The sequence below is a fragment of the Pollachius pollachius genome (genome assembly GCF_949987615.1).
Source record: "Pollachius pollachius genome assembly, chromosome: 8".
In the NCBI taxonomy this organism is placed as follows: Eukaryota; Metazoa; Chordata; class Actinopteri; order Gadiformes; family Gadidae; genus Pollachius; species Pollachius pollachius.
Genome location: NC_136941.1, coordinates 1,289,180 through 1,307,352, shown reverse-complemented (window position 1 = coordinate 1,307,352; position 18,173 = coordinate 1,289,180). Strand labels below are relative to the sequence as shown.

The 18,173-nt window shown below is 46.4% G+C and overlaps 1 protein-coding gene across 1 annotated transcript in view; it reads left to right on the top strand.

Moving 5' to 3' along the window:
- Positions 1-5,177: 5,177 nt before the first annotated feature.
- Positions 5,178-18,173, top strand: part of LOC307079773 (piezo-type mechanosensitive ion channel component 2) — a gene marked incomplete at both ends in the record, with an annotated part of 44,394 nt that continues 31,398 nt past the window's right edge. The window contains 8 exons of the mRNA XM_079742280.1: positions 5,178-5,241; positions 6,525-6,620; positions 10,038-10,144; positions 11,822-11,986; positions 12,572-12,788; positions 13,289-13,502; positions 15,476-15,644; positions 16,159-16,269. Coding sequence (XP_079598406.1) covers positions 5,178-5,241; positions 6,525-6,620; positions 10,038-10,144; positions 11,822-11,986; positions 12,572-12,788; positions 13,289-13,502; positions 15,476-15,644; positions 16,159-16,269 — 1,143 coding nt within the window. The remainder of the gene's footprint in view (positions 5,242-6,524; positions 6,621-10,037; positions 10,145-11,821; positions 11,987-12,571; positions 12,789-13,288; positions 13,503-15,475; positions 15,645-16,158; positions 16,270-18,173) is intronic.

The following is an 18,173-nucleotide window of genomic DNA, read 5'->3' as shown; positions in this document are numbered from 1 at the left end:
GAAGAGACGGGGTGGGGCATACAACGCTCATTGAACCCTGGGAAGGAGCGTTTCATCACATGATTGCACAGAGCGTCAGCATGGCCATATTCTGCGGAGGAAACGGCGCCCTCTTCAAAGAAACTACAGATTCGGGGGACCCTCGCCACAGCACATCAGCACAAATGGGGAGCAGGGGGGCTCGATCCGGGGGGTATTCTGGGTCTCATCACGGGAGGGGTCCGCTTTTCTGTTTCTCAATAATTTTGTATAGTTTGGCAGTGTAGTCCTTATTGTGCGTTGCCTGTATGCCATGTCAACAGTTTGATTGCCGATTCTAAAGTGTGCTATTAACTTGAGAACTACATTAGAAATTGCATTACCAAATGTTATTTGGGTGTCCGCGCCGTGCTCATACATAGATTAAAAAACGATGAAAGATATACTATAAAGTCAAATATTGTAGCATTTATTTTGAAATAGATTCTGCCTTTGAAGCTTAACCTTCTACTTTACGCTTATTTTTACTTTTCAGTTAACTTGTTCACATGATCCTTTGAAACATAACTTATGTGGATATTGGATCTGCACACACTATACATATTGAATGTTCAAAAAGCACAAATACCCTTTTTCTAAATATCTACGCTTTACAGTTATAAAATAACGATAAAACCAGTATGAAATAGCTAACTGCATTTTAGAAAAAGTTATACATTCCCAAGCAGATAATTGTGTTCAGTTTGGCCTCTTTGCCACCAGGTGGCAGTAATATCTTGGCAGTGAGAAGAGAATAACTTTAATATCTCTTGATTCTCAGGCTAATGATTATTACAAGTCCTCCCCTCATGACCTCGTTTTTGCCAGATTCACATTTGACCAAACAAATTAACAAACAAGCACATAATTTTGCACAAATGAGTAGAATACATAATCCTCAATCAATCAGATAAGAAATTTGATTATAATTCGGACACACACACACACACACACACACACACACACACACACACACACACACACACACACACACACACACACACACACACACACACACACACACACACACACAACACACGCGTAAACAAGCTTGTATCTCTGTGCAGGGCCCGCCCATTTGCCATGAGGCTAACATGCCATCCATTATTAATCATCATCGTGCCCATGACCCCAGAGCCAAACTTTTCTCCGGATCGTTTCATAATAATATTCGGATACAATACTATCTTTTCAATGTCCCTTCCAAGTATCATAACTTCTGGGAACTTTAAAGAAGAAATGATCGAGTGTCTGGCCGTTTCTTCTGAACCTTACGCTTCGAGCGACAGTCAGGAGATCATGGGATGGCGATGTTTTTGAGATAATTGGGAGCGAAAGGAAAGGTTGGAGTCTAACGGACCGCGTTGGGGATGTGAAGGGGAGGACAGCGGGATGTCTCCACTCTGTCGCAATGGGGATGTGAGGTGAGGATTTCTAAAGCTATAAACGATTAATTAATCTATTCCATTATCACTATTCTAATCGATATGACCATCAATCTAATAATCACCATTTCGACCCTATTTGTTTTATGTAATAGGCGCTTACCGTTCCTTCCTCTCCCTCTAATTATCCTCTTTGGAACAATAAGCACAGCCTTTTAATTGATAAATGATTAACCCTTAATACACAGTAATTGGTCCGCCAGCAGGGGCGTTGCCACACCAGGGGAACGACCCCAAAAGGAACTCTACTATTCCCACTGGAGCAATCCCAGACACACACACACACACACACACACACACACACACACACACACACACACACACACACACACACACACACACACACACACACACACACACGCAAAAATCATATCAAGTATGATTTCGACCAATGCCAATGAATTGCTGGTAGGTGAAGGAAGCAGTTCTTGATAAATTAGTCATCTAGGAGACGCGTAGCTAATCAAAAGGTCGTTACCGTGGCTCCAGATACATGTCATCGTGGAGGAGCGGGCTAGGCTGGTTATGAGCCGACAAGCAGTCCCGTTAGGGGATGGAACCCAGTTCCGTTAGACTGGGAGTGGAACGCCCGTTGCCTCCAGTGTACAGTCCGCCTCTTATATTAGTCGGGGCTAATATGCCATCAGTTGGTTTAAAATCGTTTTTTTTACTCGTTGAGGTCTAGACAGATTCTCCAACTGTGTTTCTATTGGGATGAATCTAGAACGAACGTCCAATGCAGAGACCGGTTTGAAGGCCCTCCCTAGTAGAATTGTGTTTGAAGGAGCAGAACCCATTGATTCTGTCGTATTATGGGATGGCCTCTGTTTTGTTTTCAGTGTCCCCTTGGTGTTTGGACCTGAAACACTTTGGGGTTCTGCGTGCTGACTAAACAGCATCTGTGCATTCTCTCATTCTACGCAATATTGATAGTGAATACAGTGGTGCATATTTTGCAGTACAATATAAACATACAGATACATACAAATGCTGATGGAAAATCGATTGTAAAAACTTTATTTTATAATTGTATTAAATACAGTAATACTGTAGTAATACAAGGATCTAAACGTATATGCTTTGGAAATCAGTCTGTTTAAAAAAAAATCTTTTTGATCCAGGATGATTGTCTTTATGTATTTTTATTTTGTGTCTTTATCTTGTCTTTATCTGACATTTCCTATCTACTGAGTGCATGTCAACTAGATTCCCAGAGCACCGTTTTGTATACATTTAATATATTAATATTTTATTACACACAGACAATGCCATTTTTATTTATTTGACTGGCATTGACAAATATTGTGACTTGTCGAAATTGTTTAAATTGTTCAGCTGAAGGAAAATTGAAAATGAGTGATGGTATTATGGCTCTCTGAGGGGAACAGAGTCTTATAGCTCAGTTACTTTCCAATACCCACTCAAAATAACAGTATAAATATATATATAAATAATGTGTGTTTTGGGGGGGGGGGGCTGGGAGACACTTCTAAATCTATATTCATAACCTGCTTAGCTATAGGGGAAAACGTTGAAACAGAGGGCTATCTCATCTGATACATACCTACCTATATCATTTATTATATTGTTAGTATGTACATGGTGAACGTTGTTTGTTAACACCTTTAAATTATATTCTTGCTTCGCTCACTCATTTTGCATTAACATTGATAGAGCCTCTCTGGGAGTGTGGGGATACTTTGTGAATCCCACACACGCCTACCAGTATAGGCGTACCGCGCCCAGACTGTCTCCAATAGATCGACATGATACCAATACGGTGACTGCTCTACGTTTGTGAGTTTGTTGCGTTCAAAAGGTCACCTCGAACCCATTGAGGGAGAATAATGGAGTCTTTGAGTCATTGTTGAATTGGTAAACATAAGAACAAAGGATGTGCCCTATGTGCTTCGTAACTGATCGTGTGTACCAAACTCAAACTCAGAGATGGTCCTTCAACAAGCAACGTGGACTCCTCTAATCTCGGGCGGCGCTGGCACATTCAAGCCCGTTTTCAGAAAACCATCTACACTTCCGATGGCTATAAGCGAACAGGAATAGTCCTGCGTGTAGTTACTCTTGAAGATTAAGTTGGTCTTCTTGATGTTGCATTCATTGATCAGCCTTCTGTTAGTCACCGTAGCCCCTAATGGCCCACGGCTATGAATATTAGATCCACTTCCCCTGTGATGGGATGAGCCGGCCTGCAGAGAACAAACAAAGTGCCGTGGATCTCAAAGCGTCGTCCGATGTGTCAGAATAACATCTTCATACGTAAAGCGATACATGCCGAACATGCATGTGAAAACTGACTTACAGGTGCAGGCACGCATACACACAAACACATACACATTTTCCTCTAGAGGGTGTGAAGACGCTTTCTTGGAATATCGGCACACATGTGCACAGGCACACATGTATACAAATGTGTTTGCGTCCTTTGAGGTAGAGATAGGTGGGAGTGAATGAACACCCACAAATGCACAAAACAAACACAAAAAACAGACACTTCACCAACAGGTATAAAGATGCAGAATTGGTATCTCAGCACACATGTGCGCGCACACACACACACAGATTTGTTTGTGTCCTTTTATTTGGGATACGTGTGAGTGCCAGCACATACCCCCCCACACACACACACACACACACACACACACACACACACACACACACACACACACACACACACATATGCTCACACAGGCTCACACATACACATGCTCACACTATTTTAAACTTCAACGCATGATTTATAACTTACACATTGTGAAACAGACAATATTCAGAAACATATACAAATGTGATGGTGAAAAAATCAAAACAGCACCAAGATAAAAACAAGATAAAGTTCCAAATGTCCAAATTTTTAGATCATTTCAATTTCTTTTCAATTGTCATATTGTCACACGATTCCCATTGACATCACTGCCCACTGCTTCTCTGGGTTACATTTGACCCAATATTTGCACTCTTCTATTTTGAGTGGTGTGAGAATTGAGCGGTTTCCCTCTGAGCACACATCAGAGTTATAAAAAAGCTCCCTTATAATAACCCATTATGCCAGCTCCTGAGAGAGAGGTAGTGAGAGAGAGAGGGAGTCAGGAGGAGAGAGATGGAGACGGGGGGGGAGGGGATGGAGAGACAGTAAAGGAGGAGAGAGGAGAGTGAGAGGTGGAAGGGAGGGTGTGAGAGACAGAGAAAAGAGGAGGGCTTCAGCTTGAAACTATTTCATGTTGAGCAGAGGAGCTCTCTGTTCCCCCATTGTCTTGTTTGTCTCCTCTACTGGACTGACACCATCCCCTGCTCAGGGGTCTTCAGGTTGTGCCGTGAGACTATCACCATCATTTCCCCTGTCGCTCTCTCTCTCTTTCTCTCTCTCTCTGTCTTCCCCTCTGTATCTCTGTCTCTCTGTCTCTCTCTAACTCTCTCTCGGTCTCTCTCCCTCTGTCTCTCTGTCTCTTCCCGGCTGTCTCTCTGCCTTCTCGTGGAACGGCCGCCATGTGGGGCCGCGTGGAGCCGCTCCAGAGAGATGTGTGAGTGGGCCAGAGTTCCGCTCTGAGACGTACCCAGAACGGAGGGCTGTCCTGCTCTGCCCAGACGGGGCTTCTTATCCAGGGACTTACAGGGACTGGCCGGCGGGGAGTGGACTGCTGCTGCTGCTGCCGCTGCCGCTGTTGCTGCTGTTGTTGGGCTGGCTGAAACAAGGCAGGCATGGCTGGGGATCTGATGGTGGGCGTCCTCCACAACCTGGTGATGCCACTGCTGCTGCTGGCCGGTGAGTGACAGACCAGCGGGGGGTTCAGGAGACACTGAGCAGGGCCTGAGGTATGGGCTCCCGGATTTGTGTGTTCTGGATTGTATTTGTGTGTTTTGTTTGATAGCGCTCTGTTGGTTGTGGTGTTGTACTTCTGTTTCCATTGTTTCTCTACAACTGTCTTTCTGTCCTGTGTGCGCGTATGAAGGAATTATTGTTTAAGGGCAATATTTGCGTTGTATGTTAAGACAGGTTGTGAAATAACCAATTGTCGATCATTCAGATGTCAAGGGATTGTATTTGCAATGTTTGCTTTAAAAAGGAGGCCATCCGATGTTGGACCTACGAGACCGATTTCGATATTGATATTAAGGATTGAATATAGTTTTATTATTTTAGTTACAAGGAAACATTTTTAGCAAAGATCGAAGATAAATGTAATTATCAAAAAGTACTGAGAGGTGATATCATCACCAACAGTGGTCTCAATACATATCTCCTCTAGAACGAGAACAATATATATATCCTGAAGGTCGGAGATTTTACCATAAAATCATAGTTTGTTCACAAGATTCATATAATACATTCATACATGTAAAAAAATTATGATTGAATGACTACTTATTACACAATTCATGATTAGAATGTGTAAATGAATAATAACTCTTACTAATACAATGACTTTAAATAGAAGTATACATTGAAGAAAGTATGAATGCCTTAATATGTGGCATATGGTTCTAAATAATCCTAATCTCATCTGCTGCTTCTCTGCCCTAAAAAACATATATTTTTAGCTCTTTGCAATGATCAGATAACAGTTTGACTAATCTGTCTTTGGCAAGCCATGACAGCAGCACGCATATTGGTGTTCAAATCAGTCGGTGACAGTTCTGGTGAATCTAAACTGGTACGGATTGAGGTTTAGTTTGGGTAAATAAAGTGTGATGTTAGTGAAACAGCAATAGGGTTAAGAAACTATTAAGTTACTCTAAACACTGAGGATGCTTTGATCTGCCATGTTCCCAATACCTTGTTGCATTAATGTTAAAATGCAAAATACATACGTTTAGAATAATACAAACCGGAAAACTTACATTACATTTTTTGCATTCATAATAATTTGTACAATAATAACCTTCACAATACAATATAGAGTGTATGATTATATGACTGTATTATATATTCTTCACATTTTCATTCACATTTTATATAATAGCCATAGTGTAAGCTCTCCTTGTCATCCCTTGTCACAGTTGAGCCGCTCCTTAACGAATGGTAACGATGTGTTTCTTTATCTTCAGCCTCGTCGTTCCGTTACAACGGTCTGTCGGTGGTGTATTTCCTCTTCTTGCTGACCCTGCCTCTCCTACCTAGCCCCACCCTGGTTACCATGAAGGGTAAGACACGCCCCCTAGCAACCACGACTCTCGACCACGACGGACGTTATCCCATTATCAGGATAGCATTCCATCAATGATAAGCCATTTGGTGGATTTCTTTTAACCAACGGCTTCTATAATATCATAAGTTCGAGCTGGGCGATTTAAATCTGTTTTATATCGAATTTTTGATTTGAGACTAGATATCGTCTTCAATTTTGGAAGCCGTAATATCGTGAGCCGATATAAGTGTTGTCTTTGCGTGGTTTTAAATGCTTTTTCACAGTAACGAGACGTCAGACTATTCTAGAGGTAACCTTAGTCAATGTATCCAAATTACAGATTATTATTATCCAAAATATCATTGTGTAAATATTAAGTGAAATCAGCAATAGTCATCCTTACAATATTGTTGCAGTATCAATATCGAGGTATTTGGTCAAAAGTATCAAAACTCTATTTTGTCAGTATCGCCCATCTCTACGGTTACCGCATCTATTCTTGGCACGAGTGGGAATCAGTGGGAATCGAACCCGTAACCCTGATGGAGTTGACATTGTTACCAGAAGAGTGAAGAAAGGGCCTGCTCTAGGAAGAAGATGAGGATTATCATTATTTATTATTATAACCATTATTAAATATGGATAAATTCGAAGCAGAGTGATGACTTTCCTCTAGGCTATGCACAAGTTAAAAAGAGGCTTATCCTTTGTTTGAATCATTTCTGGAGAGGCGAGAAAGAGGGAACAGGTGTGAAAGACAGTTTATACAGACCTGATGTCAGGCCCTGATGCCAAAATATCACCATCTTCACGTAGATCCTCTTCACCGAGAGGAGAAATCAACCTCTACATGACGTGTGCTTTATTTCTTTGATCTAGATACTTGAATGGCATGAATGTTGGTGAACAAATGTGTACCGTTTTCCAAGATATTGAGCTTCACCATTGAAGGACTTGTCCGTCAAATATTGACCTACACTCATTCACTGTTTGGGAGTGTGTGTATAGCATAGCCATACTACTATATACTAAAGTATTACGGTTGGGCCTTTTGGAGACACTGTCTAGTGAGTGTTGAGTGTGTGTGAAAGATATTTATGCTGGAAACAGGGACTCAAACAGAGATAAAGGGTAACCGTGGCAGCAGCTTGTATGTTTGCTGATGTGTCTTTTTGTTAAAAGCTGGTGTGAGTGTGTGAGTGTCTGTCTGTGTATATGTGAGTGTGTGTGTTTGTGTGTGTGTGTATGTGTGTGTGTGTGTGTGTATGTGTGTGTGTGTGTGTGCGTGCGTGCATGTGTGCATGTGTTGGGCCATCTCTGTATTGATCAATGCATAGGGATGAATTAAAGCATCTATGCCTTTCCCTCAGAGTAGTGCTTTGTAAAGGGATGCGGTCAGATCAGTCAAATCAATTATACATAGCCTGGTAATTACTGCATGGAATTAAAAGCTGTGGTGTCAGCATTTGGTCGGGGCTCTCTCTCCTTTTCTCTGGGCCTCACTTTCCATGCCTCTGGCTCCAGCGGCCGGCTGGGAGATTCAGCCGGTGTCTTCGCTGCAGTCACACCACAGAGTTTTACTTCCCATCACTGGCCCAGTGCATGAATGACTGTAACGAGGTGTGTACGTTTTCTCTTGTCACTGCTCCCCAAATACAGGGAATAAAGTAATTAATGTATTCATTTAACAGGTAGGAGTTGTGCCTCTTGTATTTGAAGGCTGTTGAGTAATCGAACCGTAAAGTTTAGGCTGAGAGTCATTGCGTTATTCCATTACACTTTCCTGAGCCTGTGTGTGTCCGGCCCATATGTGGGTCGTTGTCTTTCAGTGTGTGTGGTGTGTGTGTGTGTGTGTGTGTGTGTGTGTGTGTGCGTTTGGTTGCGCACATACTCATGTGGGTCTGTGTGTCGCTGTGTTTGTATGTGTGCGTTTGGTTGTGTGAGTCTGTGTGGGTGTACATGCCTGTGTTTGTGTGTATGTGCTTGCGCGCCTGCGTGGTTGTGTTTGGTTGTGTGTATGTAAATGCGTGTGTTTGCGCGTGTGTGTGTGTTTGTGTGTGTGTTCTGGGTGAGTCCTCCTGCTTGTTCTTGTGTGTGCGTGTGTGTGTGCGTCTGCCTGCGTGTGTCTGTGTGTGCGCACCTGCATTTGTGTTTGTGTGTTTGTGTTTGTGTGTATGTGTGTGTATGTGTGTGTGTGTGTGTGTGTGTGTTTGTGTGTTCTGTGTGAGTCCGCCTGCGTGGGGCCACATACTCATTTAGTTTGCATGAAGCCCATTGGTCAGTGTGCATGTGAGTGCGTGTGAGTGCATGTGAGTGCATGTGAGTGCGTGTGAGTGCGTGTGAGTGCATGTGAGTGGGTGGGATTATCAGGGTTTAGTGGTGGGGGAGAGGGAGGAAAGAGGCGAAAGGGGGCTTTCAGTTAAAATCCTTATCATCAAAAACACATTTGCTGACTGGGCTAATGTTGGTCAATATCACCTTCTAATGCATTGTTCCTTCATGCTGTCAATACCCCACAGTCCCACACAGCGGGGGGGTGTTTGCCGGCCTAGACTGAAAACAAATGTCTCTGTATCTGTTTAAAGTTACAATACAGACAGCCAAGATGCAATTCTGGGCAATTTTCATGCTTTTTAGATTCAATTCAAAGTCATCAGCAATTGTGATACTTTGATTAATAACCGTTATCCTGTCATAAAGGTTATGTGGTAAAGTGCTATGTTTTCTGTGTTTGCAGTCTGTGTGTCTGGCTCTGATTTAAAGCAGGTTATATTACATTCTAATACTCCTGAATTTTGTCTTCTCTAAGTCTTATAGTAAAGAATGGTAAAAATATTAAGATTAGTGCTATGCATTTTATAACCGTCAAATGTTTTGAATCTAAGTGGATTAATATCAATGAATCATTGAAAAAACGAAAAATATTTGAATATTATTATATCACGTGCTCAGAAAACGGGGTGTTTGTAGTCGTTACACTTTTCTTCTCTAATTCTTACAGTAAATAATGTCAGTAAAGTGGATTAAAAACATAAATTAAAAATATATTTATATTTTTGTGATATGCTTGATATGCTTAAATGTAATGTTTACATTTAAGCATATCACACGCTCAGAATACGGGGTGATTGAAGTCGTACCGCATCAGGATGACGTGTGTCTGTCTGTCTGTGGATCAGTGTGACGTGTGTCTGTCTGTCTGTGGATCAGTGTGAGGTGTGTCTGTCTGTCTGTGGATCAGGGTGACGTGTGTCTGTCTGTGGATCAGTGTGACGCGTGTCTGTCCAGCAGTGGATCAGGATGACGTGTGTCTGTCTGTCTGTGGATCAGAATGACGTGTGTCTGTCTGTCTGTGGATCAGGATGACGTGTGTCTGTCTGTCTGTCTGTGGATCATGATGATGTGTGTCTGTCTGTCTGTGCTCGGTGCCCAGGTAAGACGGGCGGCTTCCTCCGGACCGTCGTCTACACCAGCCTGACGTTCCTGGCGCTCCAGTGCTTCATGCAGATCCCCTTCGCCTACGTCCCGCGCAGCGGTAAGGTCCGCACCACGCACCTCAGGGGCTGATTATGGTCCCACGTTCCCGCAACGCAAGGGGGTTACGGACCCCTTACTAGTCCCTCCAGAAAAACGCGATTATGCGATCGCATAATTCAACGCATAATCAGCCAAAGTCCGCATATTCACGCGGGGGCCGCATTTTTTCAAATATGCCGCACTTTCACCGCATAAATTGCCGATTTCCGCGCAAAATATGCGGGGCTTGCATGATTTCATAATCCCCGCATTTTCGTTGCAAAAAAGTCACATATATCTTAGCAGAAAGTTGAAAAATGTTGCGTTTACTTCACACAAGAGCAGCCATTTCCCCTTGTTGCCATGGGAACGTTATGAAGCGACGTAATTACGCGACGTGAACGTCTTTTTAAGAAAACGTGCCGCATAATCAAGGATTTTTGGCCGCAACATTCCCAAAAAAACTCCGCATTTTTCTGGAGGGACTGCCTTACGTACTTGCGTCCACCGCAAGGGTCGGACGTGCGCCTCCCAAAAACCGTAACCTTCCGTCGAGGCGACGCAGCAGCAAGGGCTCTGATTGGTCCGCTCACTAAAACCGGACGCAGAACCATAAAGGTTCAGGACTGCGTCGGAGCGTCTGCGTGGTCGTTGCGTGAACGTGGGGCCATAATCAGCGCTTCAGGGTCCACTCGTGATTCGTCCGTTATCGTCCCGTCAATCCAACGTGGAGGCTCCTTGAGGGGGCGGTCTTGAAACACTCATGTCCCAGACTGATACACTCGTACGAAGTTGCACAGCGATGTAACGCGTTGAAAAGGTGTTCGCTGCCTTAAACCACAAGTAAAATTGCAATTCGTACTTATTCAGGAGAAATTACAGCCTAACATCGTTGATTTGATCACATTTAGGGTAGTGAGCGAACATGCAGCATTTCAAATTTTCTTCTAATACTCACACAGTTTGTGTGAGCTTCCAATTAGTTGGCCCAGCCAAAATAACGGACGCGTAACGCAGGTAAATAATGCACCATATGCCTACTGTGTACTGTACGTGCTTAGTAGGCTGTTCTTAATAATCCACTGTGCATCCTGTTTACTCAACAGACAGCGCTCACTGGGATGTTGTCCTTTACCATTTGGGAATTGTAAGGTACGATTTCTTTTTGAATATCTATTATTTCCATATTCACAAATTTGTATGTAACAATTTTACATTAACATGCTTAAACAAAGTTATGGTTGATGTGTGATGTGAGCGTGTGCACATCTGTGTGTGTGCGTCTGTGTGGTATGCGTGTGTGTGTGTTTTGCACCTGTGTGTGTGTGTGTCTGTGTGTGTGTGTGTTTGTATGGGTGTGTCTATGTTTGTGTGTGTCTTTGTCTTTGTGTGTGTGTGTGTGTTTTGCACCTGTGTGTGTGTGTGTGTGTGTGTGTGTGCGTGCGTGCGTGCATGCTTGTGTGTGTGTGTGTGTTTTGCACCTGTGTTTGTGTGTGTGTGCGTGTGAGCAAGCATGTGTGTGCATGTGCGTGTGTGTGTGTGTGCGTGCGTGCGTGTGTGTGTGTGTTTTGCACCTGTGTGTGTGTGTGTGTGTGTGTATGTGTGTGTGTGTGTGTGTTTGTGCGTACGTGCATGCGTGTGTGTGTGTGTGTGTGTTTTGCACCTGTGTGTGTGCGTGCGTGCGTGCGTGTGCGTGTGGAGCCCAGGTTCAGCACGGTGGACCCCGGTAACGTGGTGCGCCTCCTGGCCCCGGACCTCTTCCTGTCCGCCGCCTCGCTCTTCGTCCTGCGGTTGCTGGGGAAGCTGCTGCACCCCGCGCCCCAAACCGGTCTCCATGACAACGGCATCCACCTGTCGGACCCCGAGGTCCACACACACACACACACACACACACACACACACACACACACACACACAGGTGCAAAACACACACACACACAAACACACACACACACACACACAGGTGCAAAACACACACACAGACACACACACACACGCACACAAACACACACACACACACGCACACACACAGACACACACACACGCATGCACGCACGCACGCACACACACACACACACATTTGTGCCGACACACACACACACACACGCACGCAGGCACACACACACACACACACAAACACACACACGCACGCACACACACAGACACACACACGTATGCATGCACACACGCACACACACACACATTTGTGCCGACACACACACACACACACATGCATGCAAGCACACACACAAACACACATTTGCGCAAGCACACACACCGGCCACGTGACCGGTGTGTGTCTGGTTTGCTTCCGATTCTAATGATGGATAATTGTAAACGTTGTTAGCTAAGTTTGATTTAATAAAGCGTCAAAGTGACATGAGGTCTGACGTAAAACTGCAGAACAACCTGGTAGGATTCAGCGCGTCCTGATCGTGCACTACCCCGCAGGAAGCGGAGAACTCCGACACGGAGTCGGAGGGAGGAAGTGACATCACGGGGGGGTCGTCCTTCGACAGCTCGGACCAGAGCACGGCGGCGGCGAGCTCCGGCCCCCCCGAGTTCGTCCAGAAGCTGCTGGTGTTCGCCGCCGGCCTGAGGCTGCTGCTGTCCGCCATCATGACCACGGCCGGGAAGGTGGTGGTGACCGTGCTGCTGGGGCTCGCAGGTAGAGGTGGTGGCGGGGGGGGATCTGTGCTCTGTCCCGTGTGCGTGTGTTTGTGTGTGTGTGTGTGTGTGTGTGTGTGTGTGTGTGTGTGTGTGTGTGTGTGTGTGTGCGAGTGTGCGAGTGTGAGCACGGAGAAGATTCCGTAATGTTGGATAAAACATTCAGCATCACATGATAACAACAATTGCTTGGCGAGGTGATTTTGTACTTTTCCGAACACCGTAAAAGTTCAACAAAAAAAAAAACGAAAGTGGGACAGAGCATCCGCGTGTGTTTCAGAAAGTCACTCAAACACTTAGGTTGTGTTTGAACGTGTGGAAATCTTTGTGAAACTGTGTGTGCATCTTGCATGCGTGTGTTTCTTCCTGCGTGTGTACGTGTGTAGTGAAAAAGAGTCCATGCCTCCCCATACACGTGTCTCCCTGAATGACCTCCCCCTGACCCCTGACCCCCGACCTCTCACCCCCTGACCCCCTGACCTCTGACCCCCGTGACCCCAGGCATCATGCTGCCCTCGCTGACCTCCTGCGTGTACTTCCTGGTGTTCCTGGGGCTGGTGTGGTGGTGGGTGTTCCACCGCGCCCTCTCCCTGCTGCTGTTCAGCTCTCTGTGCGTCATGCTGGCCCTGTTCAGCGCGGGCCACCTGCTGCTGCTCTACCTGTACCAGCTGCCCCTGGCCCAGGCCACCGTCCCGCCCGGCGACATCTACGCCAGGTAGGGCCGCACCGGGTCGCCTTTTATCTGTGGATGCCTTTATCTCATTTGTGTTAATTGTACGACAATGTTTCTACGTGAAGCACTTTGAGTCTGCCTCGTGTGTGAAAAGGGCTATATAAATAGAGTTGCCTTGCCTTGCCTTAGCTATACATATTACTGTATACGGCAGTGGCTCAGGAGGTAGAGCGGGTTGACTTTTAACCGTAAGGTTGCTTGTTCGATCCCCGGCTCTCAAGACAGGGAGAGGAGAGGACGGGAGGTGTATTTAACAAATGTTTTCTTATTCATGTTTTGGTCGTCTTTTGGAGTCTGATCTTACAGGATGTCAGTTGTAAGGGTTAGGGTTAGAGTTAGAGGCAGAGTGGGCTGACTGGCAACTGAAGGTTGCTAGTTCGATCCCCGGCTCCTCCTAGCTGAGTGTCGAGGTGTCTCTGAGCAAGGCGCCTCACCCTGACTGCTCCCGATGAGCTGGCTGTCGCCCTGCGTGGTTGTCACCACCGTTGGAGTGTGAATGGGTGCATGAATGGTTGTAAGTCTCTTTGGATACAAGCGTCTTCAGTCTATTTTGAAAAGTGTATTTATTCATTCAGCAGAAGCGTTTGCCCAAAGCAACGTAACCGTGAATGAAACCTACTTTTTGCTGTTACTATTTTACACATTACTTACTATTCTACCAGTTTGAGCAGACACTGTTTTCCAAAAAGATTTGCACAGAATTTTATATGCATATCACCCAGAAGCTCAGGGTTAGGGGTGAGGGTTTGAACATCCTGCTCAAGGGTCGCTGACGGTACACTGTGGACAGTTCTGTTTTCTCAACTTTATAATGAAGCACAATACACTTGAGTGCTTTGGAAAAATGGAAAGCTTTTTGTAATTGGACCATTGGAATCAGAGATCATGTAAACAACGGAAATACTATGGGTATGATGGAGAATGGACTGCATTCATACACTAACCAGTGGCCACTCAAAGCGTTTTACAATAAGAGCCTAACATTCACCCATTCATGCACACATTCACACACCGACGGCGGAGTCAGCCACGCAGGGCGACAGCCAGCTCGTCGGGAGCAGTCAGGGTGAGGCGCCTTGCTCAGAGACACCTCGACACTCAGCTAGGAGGAGCCGGAGGTCGTACTAGCAACCTTCTGTTGCCAGTCAACCCGTCCTACAACCTGAGCCAAGAAACCTTCATCCTCTAAGACCAGGCTCCAAAAGACAACCAAAACACGCCTAATGAAACATTTGTTATATACACCTCCCGTTTCTCCCTCTCCTTCCCTCCCCCCCTCCCCCTCCCCCCTCCCCCTCCCTCCCTCCCTCCCTCCCTCCCCCTCCCCCTCCCTCCTTCTCCCTCTCCCTTCCTCCCTCCCTCCTTCTCTCCCTCTCCCTTCCTCCCTCCCTCCCCCCTCCCTCCTTCTCTCCCTCTCCCTCCCTCCCTCCCTCCCCCCCTCCCCCTCCCTCCCTCCCTCCCCCTCCCCCTCCCTCCTTCTCTCCCTCTCCCTTCCTCCCTCCCTCCTTCTCTCCCTCTCCCTTCCTCCCTCCCTCCCCCCTCCCTCCTTCTCTCCCTCTCCCTCCCTCCCTCCCTCCCCCCCTCCCCCTCCCTCCCTCCCTCCCCCTCCCCCTCCCTCCTTCTCTCCCTCTCCCTTCCTCCCTCCCTCCTTCTCTCCCTCTCCCTTCCTCCCTCCCTCCCCCCTCCCTCCTTCTCTCCCTCTCCCTCTCCCTCCCTCCCCCTCTCCCCCTCCCTCCCTCCCTCCCCCTCCCCCTCCCTCCTTCTCTCCCTCTCCCTTCCTCCCTCCCTCCTTCTCTCCCTCTCCCTTCCTCCCTCCCTCCCCCCTCCCTCCTTCTCTCCCTCTCCCTCTCCCTCCCTCCCCCTCCCCCTCCCTCTCTCTCCTCCTCCCCCTCCTCCCTCCCTCCCCCCTCCCTCCCTCTCCTCCTCCCCCTCATCCCTCCCTCCCCCTCCCCCAGGGTGTTTGGGATGACGGGGGTGATCCGGACCAACGCCTCGGAGCCCCACTCCCTCCGCCTGCACCCTGAGGTCCGCTGGCCCGACCTGGTGAACCCCCTGGTCCTCCTGCTGCTCTACTACACCCTGGTGGCGCTGCTGCACAGATGGGTCCACCTCCCCGACGAGGAGGTGTGTGTGTGTGTGTGTGTGTATGTGCGTGTGTGTTTGTGTGTGTGTGCATGTGTGTGTGTGTGTGTGTTTGTGTGTGTGTGTGTGTATGCGTGCATGTGTGCGTGTGTTTGTGTGTGTGTGTGCGTGCATGTGTGTGTGTTTGTGTGTGCGTATGTGTGTGCGTGCGTGTGTTTGTGTGTTGGTGTGATTATTGCTAGAGAGAATAGATAGGACTTCATTCCGACTGCATTATATATTAGCTAGATGTTGTCTAGAGATGTACTTGCAAGTTCATTGGAGTTGGCTTTGCAAACTTTTTTTTGCAACCCAAACCTTAGGGTTGAGGGTTAACCCTAACCCTAAACTACGATCAAAATCACCATTGAGTGAATAATAACACTGAACCCCTCCCCAAGCAGGCTGGCTAGCCAAGGCAGGCGTGGTGATAGAGTGTTAGCCTCAGTGTGACGGTGATACCAGGCTATAAGCGATTCAAAAGGAGAGCTCTCCACCACTTTGCTGTGTTTCTCAGTCTGAGGAGTCGGTGGACTGTGAGGACGACTGTGAGAGCCAACTGGACCCCAACTCTGACCTCCCCCCCAGCTTCTCCAGGATCCTCTATGTGGCCGGGGACCAGCAGGAGGTCAGTACCCCCACAATATGCCCTCTCAGGAGGTCTGTACCCCAAGATGCATCCCCAGGAGGTCTGTACCCCCAAAATATACCATCAGGAGGTCTTTAGCCTCTCAGGAGGTCTGTACCCCAAGATGCACCCTCAGGAGGTCTGTACCCCCAAAATATATCATCAGGAGGTCTGTACCTGAGATACATCCTCAGGAGGTCTGTACCCCCAAATTATACCCTCTCAGGAGGTCTGTACCCCAAGATGCACCCTCAGGAGGTCTGTACCCCCAAAATATAACCTCAGGAGGTCTTTACCCTCTCCAGGAGGTCTGTACCTGAGATGTACCCTCTTTAGGAGGTCTGTACCCCCAAATGTTCCCTCTTTAGGAGGTCTGTACCCCATAATATACCCTCTCCAGGAGGTCTGTACCCACAAATGTTCCCTCTTCAGGAGGTCTGAGATGTATCCTCTTCAGGAGGTTGCGGTTAGAGAAAGTAAGGTATGAGTTTTTGCCACAGCATATCATCCTGGAAATCCAGAGTTCTCGCGAGAGCACAATTTGAATTTGCTCAGCGAGTCACTCTGGGAACGAGCAATATACTCATTCCCCGATTCCCCTGGATCCAAACATTAACCAATCACATCGGTGTATCTGATATAGGCGGGCCAAAAGCGTTGCTGTTTTACCGACCGGATAGGGCAAGATTCTCTATTGGTTAGCTCCGCTGGTCTGGATTCATCACCCCTTGTATTCTTCTGATTGGTCGTAGTGCTATCCAATTGGGTGCAGCGATATTTTCAAATGCATGCTTGGTGCCGCCCCTCGAGTTGGGCCATTTTCCTTACTCGTTGCCAGACCCTACGGCTTTCTAGATGTGGCTCTGGATTTCCAGGCATACAGAAAATGGCTGAAACCCGAGCATGGACGGAAAACCAGTTTATCTGGCGTAGTGCGATGACAAATATCTCAGGATAATTAATTTAAGAAAGCCTTTCCTTTAATCAATAATATATCCTGTTTCTATATGCACTTTCATATTCATCGTTCTATTGAATGTGCTTTTTAACAGGCTGGATGCAATTGCCAGAAAATGAGTCTTAAGATCTTGTTTTCCGCCCCTGTCTATGATAAAGAGCAGCCTTAATGCAGCTTTCCATTACGTTCCTGTCCATTAATGCTACCTAATTCACACACCCTATGCTGACCCAGCGTGGCCCCCTTGTATAAAAACAACCAGAGCTTTAAGGGCCTTACGGTAAAGGCACTTAAGGCTAGGATTCTGTACATCACAGCCCTGAAACCACCCTTACCTTACATATAGAGTGGCCACTGGAAAAAGCCTTAATGTGTCCTGCAGTCGCTCTAAAGAAACATCATTTACGCAATCGTAGTCACTGGTTAAACAGCAAATCCACCCCAGTACATCCCTCCCAGTTTCCATACATTTGTATGCATATTCCGTTGACCTTTCGCCAGCAGATCATCCATTCTGCGTTGATACAGTATATTCTTGTATTCTTTACCTTCAGCTGCTGACCAGTACAGACGAGGAAACCTATCTTCCCGATGAGGTGAACTGAGCTATTGTTCTGTTTGTGTTGTGCATCAGGCTTTAGCATTAATGTGACCAGGAGTGCTGTAAACGGGCCCATTCGTTTAGCGATGAGCCACCAGAGGATATGTTTAATGGCGTTTTTACAAGACTGACAACAGAGGCTGGATATTCATTATTGGTATCACAGGTTTCAAGCAGCCTTCTTAATATAATACCCATCACTAGCTAAACCGCCACTTGTTGCAAAATGTACTTGGTTGAATATTAATAACGCAAACGTTTTTTATTGATGAGAAGAGTTGTTTAGTGAATTTCTATTTCACTAAACAACTGTTTTAAGACCATTGTCCATTTGAAGCTTTAGTT